The sequence below is a fragment of the Macaca thibetana genome, chromosome 10 (assembly GCF_024542745.1).
Source record: "Macaca thibetana thibetana isolate TM-01 chromosome 10, ASM2454274v1, whole genome shotgun sequence".
Lineage (NCBI taxonomy): Eukaryota > Metazoa > Chordata > Mammalia > Primates > Cercopithecidae > Macaca > Macaca thibetana.
In genome coordinates this window covers 78,098,036-78,111,127 of record NC_065587.1, presented here as the reverse complement: position 1 = coordinate 78,111,127, position 13,092 = coordinate 78,098,036, and the positions used below count along the sequence as shown (strand labels likewise).

At 38.5% G+C, this 13,092-nt stretch overlaps 2 protein-coding genes across 20 annotated transcripts in view; both read right to left on the bottom strand.

Moving 5' to 3' along the window:
* Nucleotides 1-13,092, bottom strand: part of PLCB4 (phospholipase C beta 4) — a 411,761-nt gene that overhangs the window by 44,818 nt on the left and 353,851 nt on the right. For all 19 annotated transcript variants that reach the window (XM_050745049.1, XM_050807506.1, XM_050807512.1 and 16 more), the window contains 2 exons: nt 11,526-11,730; nt 31-119 (listed from right to left, as the gene is read on the bottom strand). In XM_050745049.1, coding sequence (XP_050601006.1) covers nt 31-119; nt 11,526-11,730 — 294 coding nt within the window. The remainder of the gene's footprint in view (nt 1-30; nt 120-11,525; nt 11,731-13,092) is intronic.
* The window catches only part of LAMP5 (lysosomal associated membrane protein family member 5), a 210,034-nt gene that overhangs the window by 93,328 nt on the left and 103,614 nt on the right, over nt 1-13,092 (bottom strand). The gene's annotated exons all lie outside the window — the stretch shown is intronic.

Genomic DNA, 13,092 nt, shown 5'->3' with positions numbered 1-13,092 from the left:
GGCCATCTTTAATCAACCATTTCTACTTACAGTTTCAATGCCCATAGCTCTCATTTGGTCTGCTCTCTTTTCTGTAATTGAGAGAAATTTCTTTGGATCTGATAAAGCATCCACAATATCTAGGGAAAAAGAAAAAAACCCAATGAGCTGTTAATTCTCTGTTTTACTGAAAATATTCAAGAAAACTCTGTTTAATAAACTACAATCCTGGATACCTGTTGTGCTTTCTGTTAACAATCTTTTCCTAGGACATAAGACACACTGAGGAAGGCACAGCTAGTTGCAGAAAACAAGAAAGGAGTAAAAGCAAGGGCCAAAGACCAGATGATGTTTTTATTGTCTCTTTTTTCCCTATATGAAAGAGGCAAGAGTGTTAGGACAAACCGAGTGAAGTGTGTGGGTTCTTGACTGTTTTTTCACTTGTGTGTGATTTTCAGCAAGTTGATTAATGTCCCCAGCCTCAGTTTCTTTATCTGGAAATTAGGGTGGATACCACCTGCCCTGCAGAATAATCATGATAATTCAATTAGATGATGAACATAAAAAGTACCTGAGGCAGGTAGGTCTTATTTTTTGATACAGAAGGATAATACATATTCAAAGTCAATTTTGGTTCCATGGTAGACAAAATGAAATCTTTCTCTAGTGTTTTCTCAGGTATAACCTGAACTTAAAAGACAGTAGAATTTCATATTTTATATTAATGTCATTTGAAGATTTCAAAGTACTTTCAGAGTTGCATATAATTGTGTACAATTTACTCTTACTATAGAAGGCAAAATTATTCTTGTTAACTTGAAACCCTCCATAATTTATGCATTTTAAATACTGTGTAAGTTTATAAAATTTTCCCTAACAGAATCATCTTCCTAATTACAATCTTAGGATAACTCTTAAGATAACATTCTCAGTACTTAGGGCACATAATTCTCTCGGTTTCAATTTTTTTTCTTTTCCTTTTTATAACAGAAAATAACATTTGCACATGGTTGGCCAGAGGCAGTGGCTCACGCCTGTAATCCCAGTACTTTGGGAGGGTGAGACGGTTGGATCACCTGAGGTCAGGAGTTCAAGACCAGCCTGGGCAACATGGTGAAACCCTGTCTCTACTAAAAATACAAAAATTAGCCGGGCTTGGTGGTACATGCCTGTAATTTCAGCTACTTGGGAAGCTGAGGCAGGAGAATCACTTGAACCCAGGAGGCAGAGGTTGCAGTGACCAGAGATCGTGCCATTGCATTCCAGGCTGGGTGACAGAGTGAGACTCCATCTCAGAAAAATAAATAAATAAATAAATAAATAAATAAATAAAATAACATCGGCACGTGGTAAACATTCAAATATATAAAATGAAAAGTGAAAACTTTCTTTCCTGCTAATCCTATGCCCAGAAGGTAACTATTATTATCCATTTCTTATATCCATTCAGACATTTTTAAAAACTCCAAATGGGTTCATAGTTTTCTGCACCATTTTTTAATGTCAGATATCTTGGGAAACAATCTCATATTGGCAATATAGCTCTAATACATTATTTATAAGGGCTGCTTAAACTTTCCATTCTCTGAATGGTGATAATTTCTTATAATTAATTATAATATTAAGATAATTTCTTATAACAATTTCCAGTTGCCTATTGGTAGACAGCTTGTCCTTTCAGTTCTTTGCTATTGAAGTATCATTGTAGTGAATGTCTTTGAACATTCATTATAGGGAATGCCTTTGAACATTTCATAGCATACCTCCACATATATTTATAGAATAGATTCTTAGAAGTTAGAATGATGGGTAAGGGTATTTGTCCTATGGTAGTTATTGCCAAATTGCACTCCACCAAAATTGCATCAGTTGATTCTCCCAGCAGTGGCATGTGAGAAGGTCTGTTTTTATCACCCATGATCCCAAAGAACTCTTTGCCTCTCAACAACAGCCATGGAAAAATTAGCTCTTAAATCTTGCTCAGGAAAAAAAAAAAATCACAGACAACAATTTTTGGCAAGTTACTATTCTAGGAATTTATTTATCTATTTTAAACTCTTTGTTATAAAACATTTCAAGTATACACAAAAGTGGAGAGAAAAGTACAATAACCACTCATATATTTATGATGACAACCCAACAATTATAAACATTTGTTTGCCACATTTCCTTTATATTCCTTTCATTTTTTTCTCTTTCTTCTCTGTTGAAATATATTAAGGTGAATTACATATATCAGAACATTTAATTCCTAATAACTTGTCTCTGCAGCTCTAAATTTAATTTGGAGCCAACCATCCCAATGCTGTATCCAACAAAATTGGCATAATTCTTTACTATGATATAATACACAGTCCATCTTAATATTTCCCCTATTTATAGTTACATTGTTTGAATCAAGGTACCAAATTTCATACTATGTCTCTGATAATTATGGCTCTTAAGTCAATTTTAATCTACAGCAATCCCTCTTGACATCTTTCGTTGTCAAGAAGAGGGTACTTCTATGAGGTGCTGTGACTTTATATGCATCGCATTGAGGGATATAAAGGCTGGTTGTCCCACTTGTGGTGATGCTAAGATCCTTAAGTAGGTTCAGGAGGTGGCAGCTCGATCTCTGCATCATACTGCTGCTATCTCTCTCCACAACCATTCGGTGAATCTCATGGCAACACTTTGGCTCCCAACATTACTTTTAGTGGTGCTGATGGTGCTGATATCTCTCTTCAGTCAGTAGTGTCTGGAGGAGACACAGGGTTTACCTTCATTGCTTAGAGAGGAAATGCAATGTTCGGAAGACTCCTTTGATGCCAATTCATGTCCTTTCTGCTCAGCATCCCTCTGCCCTGTGGTCACTGGTCACCCACGAGGTGATGCTGCGTTAGGAGAACCACATGGCTTTCTCACCGTCATCAGGATGCCATGAAGCGGGCATGACTAAGGTCCTTCAGCACATGAGGACACAATTTGACCAACCTAGACTTTTAGCGCAACTCTTTGTGCCTGACTCCCAAACGCCTCTTCCTGCCACTTGTCCACACCATTATGAGGCAGAGTGAGGTTTCACTTGTATCCATTAAACTTTTCTGCCCTTCTTTGCAGGAGATATACTTGGTCTATGCTTCTCTGTACACTCCCACGTCGGATATGTTTTGTCAAGTATCCAATCCCAATGGCCCATTTCAGTGATAACACACAGGACTGGGTGGGTAGGAAACACTCGCTAATTTTTAATGGCATGTAATCAGCCTGGGGGCCTGAAGAGAGTATATGGCATTTTTGAGGAATAACTGGTAGTCTTTTCCATAGGAATAACAGATAATACTTTAATTACTTAAAACAAGTTACAGAATCAATAAAGAAAGACATTAAAGAATGAAATGATCCTTCTATCCTAACCAAGCAGTTTGTATACTTTTGTGTAATTTTTGCACATGAATACATTTTTTTCCACAGTTTATTTAGAGTTATATAACCTGCTTTTTCATTGATGCATATATTATATCTGCATAGTTCTGAAAACTATTTTTAGTAAATGGGTAATGTCACATTGATTTTCTATACCAAACTATTCCCCACTGGTAGACACTCAGATGGGCTTTCAATTTTTCTATAAAAAGATGGATTTAGGAATATCTTAGTACAAAAAATGATTTCTTTGTCATTTTATCAGAAAGTTCATGGTTCAGTTAAATAATATAGCAGTTTATATAACTTATATGCCTGATACGCATTCTTAACAAAATTTACTCTTAATAAGCTTTAAAATAGTTATTGAAGAATGGTGAATGGAAGGAGTACTAAGAACATAAAGCAGAGACCGGGCACGGTGGTTCACACCTGTAATCCCAGTACTTTGGGAGGCCGAGGTGAGTGGATCATTTGGGGTCAGGAGTTTGAGACCAGCCTGGTTAACATGGTGAAATCCCTCTTTACTAAAAACACACACACACACACACACACACAAATTAGCTGCGTGTGGTGGTGCACACCTGTAATCCCAGCTACTCGGGAGGATGAGGCAGTAGAATTGCTTGAACCTGGGAAGTGGAGGTTGCAGTAAGCCGAGATCATGCCACTGTACTGCAGACTGGGTGACAGAGCAAGACTCTGTCTCAAAAATAATACAAAATAAAAACTAAAAGCAGAATTAAGAGGGTGGAGTAGATTGAATAGTGTCCACCAAAACTTCCATCTACCTAGAACTTCAGAACATGATTGTTATGTATAAATAGGGTCTTTGCTTAGGTTTTAGAAGAGGACTGAAATGAGATCATACTAGATGAGGGTGGGCCCTAAATCCAATCACTAGTATTGCTATAAGGAGGGAGAGAACATGGAGTCACAGGGAAGAAGGCCATGTGACAACACAGGCAGAGGCTGGAGTGGTGCAGCTTCGAGCCAAGGAATGCCAAGGACTGTCTGGAGCCAGAAAGAGGCTAGGAAGGATTCTTCCCAAGAGCCTTCAGAGGCGGCATAGTCCTGCCCACCCCTTAGTCTCACGCTTCTAGCCTCCATAAATCTCTGTTGTTTTAAACCACCCAGTTTGTGGTTGTTACAGTAGTGCTAGGAAACTAGTGCAGAGGGAGAACAAGACAACTGTACATTTGATTGCCACAGTAATTGAGGGGAAAAAAATTCACTACTTAAATTCTTGGGGATGCATCTTCCATACAAAGTCATGTGCTTAAGTGTACAAGGCAGGCTTTATCATGAAGACCACGGAGGGTCCAGCAGCCCCTGGAGACCTCCTGCTAGAATCCCAGTGGTTTTCCGCCTGTTTATGCCACAATGTCTTGGTCTCAGCTTCTAGGGCTGATTCAACACAATCCTGACCTAGCTGAATCCACATACTGTCTTGTTTGTCACAGTCAAGCTGTCTGAGATGCTCTTGTCAGCCACCTGCTATAGGATTATGTAGATGTCACCTAAATGATACAACAAAATCAGAGCCTGCTGAAGATTTATCCATTAGCTGGATAAATATCATTGTTTAAATCTATCTTGAATTACCAATATTAACAGATCTAGACACTATTAGGGACATATGATGCTAGATCCTAACATCCTGACTTATTTGGGTCTTATTTTCTGAAACGTCTTATTTGAGAAGTTTTATTTACAGTTAGATGCTGTCTTTCTTTACTTTTAAGAAATTACAATATACAATAATAATGCAATATAATGTTCTTGAACAAAATGCAACAAAAATGTGAAAAGTGTAAAGTAAGGTTTGTTCAAATCAAATCAGGTAAGACAAAAAATAGATTACAAAAGGACTAAATGCCTTGAGCAAGGCTAAAGTTAGCAGGCTATTTGAAATGGATGCTTCATTCCTAGCAATGTCAAATAACAAAGTAGATACTTCTGGGACAATCATGTCCAATCCATGGCTCACAGGCCACATGTGGTCTAGGATGGCTTTGAATGTGGCCCAACACTAATTTGTGAACTTTCCTAAAATATTATGAGAATTATGCACAAACGTTTTTTTATTTTTAATTTTTTAATTTAATTTTTTTTTCTTTTTAGCTCATCAGCTATCGTTAAGGTTAGTATGTTTTATGTGTGGCTCAAGACAATTCTTATTCTTCCAATGTGGCCCAATGAAGCCAAAAGATTGGACACCCCTTTCTAGGATGTTTAATTTGGTCATGTGGTGGCAGGTGTTCATTCTGTAGCTGGAGTTATAGATCAATGCAGAAGAATGGCATTTGAATACCGGGGACAGTTCTGACAAAAATTTTCTGCCGAAGTGCAAAGGGCTCAGTATTAGGGAGCCAAGGCCCGTCTTGGCATCTTTAAGATAATTTTTCATTGTAATTCAGTTTCTCCACTGGCCAGGGACATACACATGTGATACATACGGATAGGTAGATACGAAGAGTGCTGCATATCAAAAAAGGAAATTGATTTTTAATGGCCACATTTAAAATAATTTGTAATCAGAGAATGAAAAGCTGTACCTCAAATATCTCATACTTACCTACTTGTGTAACTGTACTTGAAAAATGGTATTTATTGTTTCCTTGCCTCAGCTCAGAAAAATAACTTGAGGAAGTGGTTAAATACATCGGGTATATTCTTGGACAAAGTTTTGCATATTCAAGTAAACCCAGCATCTTTCTTTGGTGCCAATATGACATTTCACTGGACTTCCTTTTATCGGGGAATACTGTGGCTGCCTATTTCCTGTTTAGTTTAGAGTTCCACAGGATAAATCATTGCGACAAGAATTCATTTTCAGTGCTGATTAGCATCCACTGGCAGGTGAGTAGGCCTTGCTAGGAGGGACCCCCAGCAGGGGCTCCAGAACCTTTCTTTTTAAAAAGAAACCAGTCTGCTTTTTCTGATTTGGTTCTTTCATTAAGACTTAACTTAAAGCTTTACTTATGTGTTTTTAAAAACACCATCTATTTCTGGGCATAATGCCATTTCCATGAGGCTGGTCTCTCCTAGTAAAGACTTTCCATGTATGTCCTGCTTTTCCCCTCCCTTCCTCCCTCCCATGCTTCCTGACTTTCATACAGAGTTGAAAGCATCAATTTAGGTGTCTCTAAGAATGGAAATGAAGAGAGCAATTCCTTAATACAGACTTCCAGATGCTTTCTCACTTTTCAGGAGAACTCGGTTGATTTTTGTTTGTTTAACCAACGCTTTTCAAATCATTGAGTGCCTCAGTGGTGAGCACTGCCTGCCCATGGCACCTACACTCCCCCTCCCCACCCCTATGTGTTCACTCCTGGCCCAGGTTCCCTCCCGTTCTGCTCTACTATTTCTAACTTACCAAGAGGTACAGGCAGAAGAAAAATACTTGTTCCCCTATCAGCTGCAATGTGGTGCTGATAAAGAAAGGCAAATCCCAAATCTATGATTTTGTCTTAGTCCTTTGGGTTCCTACCAAAAGATTAAGCATTTCTCAAACTACATTTCCTAGAATGGTAGAAAACACAGTAGGTGCTTGGGCAACAAGATCCTGTGGTCAAATAAGATTGGGAAATGCTTATGCTCTCTCCCTCCCCTTGGGCATTTACCGTACATCCCAGGAATCATGCAATAGATAAGCCTGTTTAAATTTGCTTAGTCTAGCAATTTCCAATGTATTTTACCATAATCTATCCTGCCCCCTTCCCCTCCAGAGCTTTTCTTCTCGAAGTCTAATATTTTCTGTAGTTCAGAAAGGGCCATAAGAAAGATATCATTGTGAATATGCAACTGGGTTTTTCAACAAACATTTAATAGAATATGACATTTTAGCTCCCGGAAGGAAGAGGACAGATGGAACAAGTTTAAATTGCATCAGGAAGTCCTGAGATTATTTCCCAGGAATGGCATCTTAATTAAGAACATTATTCCTTTGGAAACATCTGATATAAGAAACAGCCAATTAGCTTTGTGAAAATGGTTGGAAAGCAGCCCTATGAAAACGCTGGGCAGAGAAAACAAAAAACACCTCCCCACCCCCCAGGATGTATTTTTAATAATAGGGAAGGTGGAAAGGGGAAATGTACAAAGAAATAGAGGGCCACTTTGTCTTCCCTTAGGTAAAACACTTGTAGAAGAGAAGGCAAAATTTATTGTTGCAGAAGTAATGATCAGCACCGCCGGAGGAACAAAGCGCTGGGAGGCTCATGAAACACATCTGGGAGTGACATTTCGATACAATGTTGAGGCCCCATAGATTCCGGAAGCAAAGCTCCAACTCTCTTATTTGCTCCCCTCCCTATCACTCAGTAATAATAAGAGAAACACAAGTGACAAAACCCACCCAAAGCCACAGTGGGTGAAAAAGAAATACTGACACTCGTTTCATTGTCATTAGCCCTGGAACTGCTTCCTGTCTCCAACGGCAGTGTCTAACAATGATAAAGCCTTGCAATGGGCAAATGCCATCTACGGTGGCATTGGCACCTACAGATAAAGCAGCAAAGATAATCCCAGCACTCAGGAGTCTCACTGGATTTGACAAAGGAAGAATGCTCCTAGCACCCAATCTAGTACTTCTATTTGTGTATGACAGAGGGAGTAAAAGACAAGGTTGTTTTTCTTTATGTTTTGTAGCAAAATAATATGGAAAAAATTAAACCAAGTTTTCATTATTCATTCCTAATCATCTGTCCTAAATGTTACCTTTTTTTTTTTTCCTGATAGTTAAGAGACTGTATTGTTGGACATTTTGCATCCTGGCTGCTTAGAAACAGCCAGGAAGGGTTCAGAACTCATGGTAACCATCACTGCTCTGTTATTTCTTTGTGTCTTTTGGGAGTTTGTTTGTTTGTTTGTTTGTTTTTGAGACAGATCTTGGTCTGTCATCCAGGCTGGAGTGCAGTGGTGTGATCTTAGTTCACTTCAACCTCCACCTCCCAGGTACAATCAATTCTTGTGCCTCAGCCTCTGGAGCAGCTGGGATTACAGGCACGTGCTACCATGCCTGGCTAATTTTTGTATTTTTAGTAGAGACAGTGTTTTTCCATATTGGTTGGGCTGGTCTTGAACTCCTGGCCTCATGTGATCCACCTGCCTCGGCCTCCCAAAGTGCTGGGATTACAGGCATGAGCCACCACACCTGGCCAGTTTTGAGAGTTTTTATGCTATAGAAAAGAGAAGGAGAAGGAGAAGGAGTTGCACTCAAATTCCTGCCTCTGTTTCCTGAGGGGCCAAGAAAGATAACTTCAGTGTTTATCCATAACTAAATTATGGCCAACAAAAAATGTAATCCTATACAGCTAATAAAAATATAAAAATATTTAATGACATGGAAACATATTCTAAAAAAACAGATTAGAATTCCAAATGAGTGGTATAGTAAGATTTAATTTTGTTAAAAATGAAACAGAAAAGGCCAGGCGCAGTGGCTCACGCCTGTAATCCCAGCACTTTGGGAGGCCGAGGAGAGTGGATTGCCTGAGGTCAGAAGTTCAAGATCAGCCTAGCCAACATGGCGAAACCCTGTCTCTACTAAAAATACAAAATTAGCTGGGCATGGTGTACATCCTGTAGTTCCAGCTATCGGGAGGTTGAGACAGGAGAATCGCCTGAACCCAGGAGATGGAGGTTGCAGTGAGCCGACATCGTGCCATTGCACTCCAGCCTGGGTGACAAGAGCAAAACTCTGTCTCAAATAAATAAATAAATAAACAAACAGGAAAAAATGAGAATGGAAGTAAACAATAGCTGTCTCTGGGCAGTAGATTTGTGAGTGACCCTTATTTGATCCTCTGTGTTCTCAGAATTGCTCTCTGATACATATTTTAACTACTTAATATTTTATAGAATATTTGTGGAGCAAAGTAATGAAAATCCACACTATCTTTCTTTAGCTAAATATAAACTAATGATGTATATTGATGAGTTTCTTTGTTTTCTAGGAAAAATTTAAAAAATTCTTTTTTTCTAGAAAACGCTGAGTGTGATGGTGCTGAGCTTCATTTTGAACTTGTTCCTGTGGAATGAACAGGGAATATCAATACTTCAGGGAACACAGACTATAGATTTCCTACCTCACTGGTTCAGCACATAAATACACTGAGATATGAATGTGGGGGGTTGGCTAAATAGAGAAAATATAAATATATTTTGAGTAAGTCAAGAAGCTATAAAGAAGATCAGAGATTTGGAAAAAGACAGTTTTCATATTCTTCTTCTGTTATCTACAGGGAAGACCCTGACACCTCATAATGTCTGTCCCCGGTTTCTTCACTTATGAAATAGATGACCAGAGAATTTTGAATAAATTGTATTTGAATGTCAAATCTGGTTAAGGCATCGACTGCAGAATCTCATCAATGGTTGACAGAAATTTCAAATGCTTCTGATAAAAAGCAAGCAGCCACAATGACATGTTAGGAAAGAATACTGGCAGGACTAATATTAAATAGATTAGTTTGGCTCAATACTTAAATACAACACTGCTAATAAGCTACATTGTAAATACAGATGTTTCTGCAGCACAGATGTTTCTGTGCTTACATCCATTCTGAACAACCTCATGCTTTTGGATCTCTTTACATAAAGCTCTTGGCATAAAGTAGAAGCTAAACAAATGATTTCTTTCCCTTTTCCATTCGAGTGGCTTAGTTCCCAAGAATGAATTAGAGTTTTAGTGGGAAGTTAACCCATACAGAGGCAAAACTTGTAAATCTTCCATCATATGGGTTTATACAACTATTTCTAAAATGTGTGAGGTATTCCACAGTTCCTGCTTTCTAAGCTCAAGTATGTGGAGTATGATTTAACTCATCAGCTGATGCCCCATGGCCACCACCGTGCTGTGTTGCTGGCAGGTTTCTGAGGTTTGCCATGGGCTGCTGCTCCTAAACCCACCACTGGTCTCCAGTGCCCTTTTCTGATCCTCTTACCCAGCCTCACAGCACCCCTTTCCAGGCTTTTTATGGGTTATTACCTCTATTACTGTATGTTGTAGCTTCTAATGAGCTTCCTTTTTTTATGAAAGACAAAGGAGAAGGAGGAAGGAGCCTGGACTAAGATTTTGGGATGGAAAAATACTCATAGCTTATTTTACTTTTTGACTCTGATATTAGACTGTTAAAGTTGTGGATTAGTTGCAGAAAATCTGCCCTCCAGAGAAGCATGCACTACTAAAAACAAACAGCAAAATTATCCCATATTCCCCAAACAAAATAGTGATGTGTTCCAGTAGAGTATAGAAACTATATCTGTATCTACAGACACCCCCCAGCAACCCCCATGTGCTCATATATTTCTGAGCCTTGCTATGTCATGCACTCTAATGATAAAGCACCTCACAAGAATGCTATGAGGGAGGTAGTATTATTATCTTCACTTTGGAGGGGAGGAAATGAGGGGTTTGAGAGGTTACATCCTCTTCCCAAGGCCACCTAGCCAGCAGTGGAGAGTGAGGATTTGAACCCTTGGCTAATCGGATGCTGTCATCCTGCTGCACTATTTCCTTATGGATCAATAGACTGACAAAGTAGAGGATCTTTGCTTTCTTTTAATGTTATTTGCTTAGATGGGGACCATAAAAAGTTAACATGTTTGCAGGTAAGCAAAATCCTATGATTTAATCTAGCTTTGGATTCTTCCCATTGATTTACCTTAAAGCATGTGGATTGATGACTGGGATCTTTTATGAAATTGAACTTTCTTATGGATTTGAAAGAAAATTCAGGCAGGTTGATAGGTGAGTTCAATTTAAATCTTTTAGTGATACTATTGATAAGATATCTATGATTTCACCTTATTTATGTCTTTATTCCCCTAGTCTGACTGTCGGTGTAAGTACACCGTTCACAAAATGTGTTTGTAGAAATTGATAAACAACGTAAAATTACACTACTTTAAAATAAGAAAGGATTTTAAAGATAATCTAGCTTTGCACTTTCATTTCTTACTATGAAACCTGAGGTTATGAAGTATTCTTGATGTATTCAAGGTGATCAGGGTTGGCAGCATTAGCAGGAATAGATAGTATTATTATTGTTTTTTAAAGCATGGGCAAGATGTTTTATAATATTATAATCTAGGACCTCATCTATATCATATTCTGTACCCAAATGTCTTACCTCCAAATCCATCAGGCACGTATGTTTTAAGAACAATATTGCAGAAAATTGTTGGCAGTGATAATGGTTTATTTCCCTCATTTCGAAGGGAAATGTGTCGGTATCCTGCTTGGAGGCCATCAAGCGGGAGGATCCTCTGGCCAATCAGCTTGTTGTTATCATCATACACTGCTATTCTCAAGACAGCCAGGTCTGGCAGGATCACCTGCGAAAAGAGAACGGGAATTTTCACTGATTTTTCCAATGCAGCACCCAAGAACCATGACTGTAAGGAGTGTGGACCAAATCCATGCTGTTCTTAAATGTTTCCTGATGTTGAAAGTAAGTCCATGATCAATCTGCATTCCCAAAAATGTACTGCATGAGCTATCGTGCGCAAGACACTGAGAAAAGCAATTGGAACATGTTTCCTGGAAATTATCTCATGAAAAATGTTAGATGAAATGAATGTTGAAGATTACTGCTTCAACCCTTGTGATTGATCCTTGTCCCCACCCATATAATGGATGAGAAAAACGACACACTGAGAAATCAAGCCACTTTCCTTGATCTCAGAGATATCAGTGACAGAGTGGTGTCTGGGAATTGGGGATCTTGAGGTCTAATCCTGTGATCAAATATCTGGCATGCTCCTGACGTCTATATTTGTTTGTTTTTAAGAATATGAAAGGTATCTCTGAACAAATGCTTCATGCATAAGAGATAACTTTTATATATAAATTTGGGTCCTCCTTGTTTCCTGGACTCCTCAGTTTTCAGCAAATGTTGAGATATCAAATACAGTAAGATGCGGTAGCTAGAAACATTAACATACTTTGATTCTAAGACACCTAGTCCTGCCATCCCCAAACTGAATACATGAACATAAAATCTGAGTTCAGATGGCAGAAACCTGATTCAGTTACAAAATAGCAACATTACAAAAAGGGTATCCAATGTGTTTAATCAGGAATGCCTTTTTATTTGCTAAAAGCAACCAGGACATCTTACTTGATGTGAGTGCTATGTTTAGAGCTAGACAATGGATGGTTGCCTTTTTACATCTGGAGGCTATAATTTAATTCCAGCTTAATGAAGATGAAGAGGAAAAATCACGGCAAATTAGCCAATTCCCTCTCTCTTGCTCCCTTTGCAGTGAATAGAGGGTTGGGCTTTGCCATTCTTGCCATGTGAGAATAGTGAAAAATACAACAATGACAAGAAAGAAAAAGTTTTTAAAGCGCTTGCTAGCAGTGAAAAAAACTATTTAACTTCTGGAGAACAGAGAAGGACTCAGAATTGGCATCTTGTTTCTAGTGCCAGAACTATTATATATAAACACTAAGTTGGGTATTTCTTCATTCATCCAAAACATAAGAATGCCTGAGTCAACTTTCTCAACTTCTAGAAATGTGAATAGGGATTATTCACTATGCCAAAGAACACTAGCCATACTGTGTTAGTATGTGCTAGAGCACTAGCGCATCCAGCTATAACAAATTGGAAATACCAGAGAAGGAAAAAACCAAATCATAGCTGTGTATGTAATTTACACCATATCCTGACAGGGACAGAGAAGAAGACAATG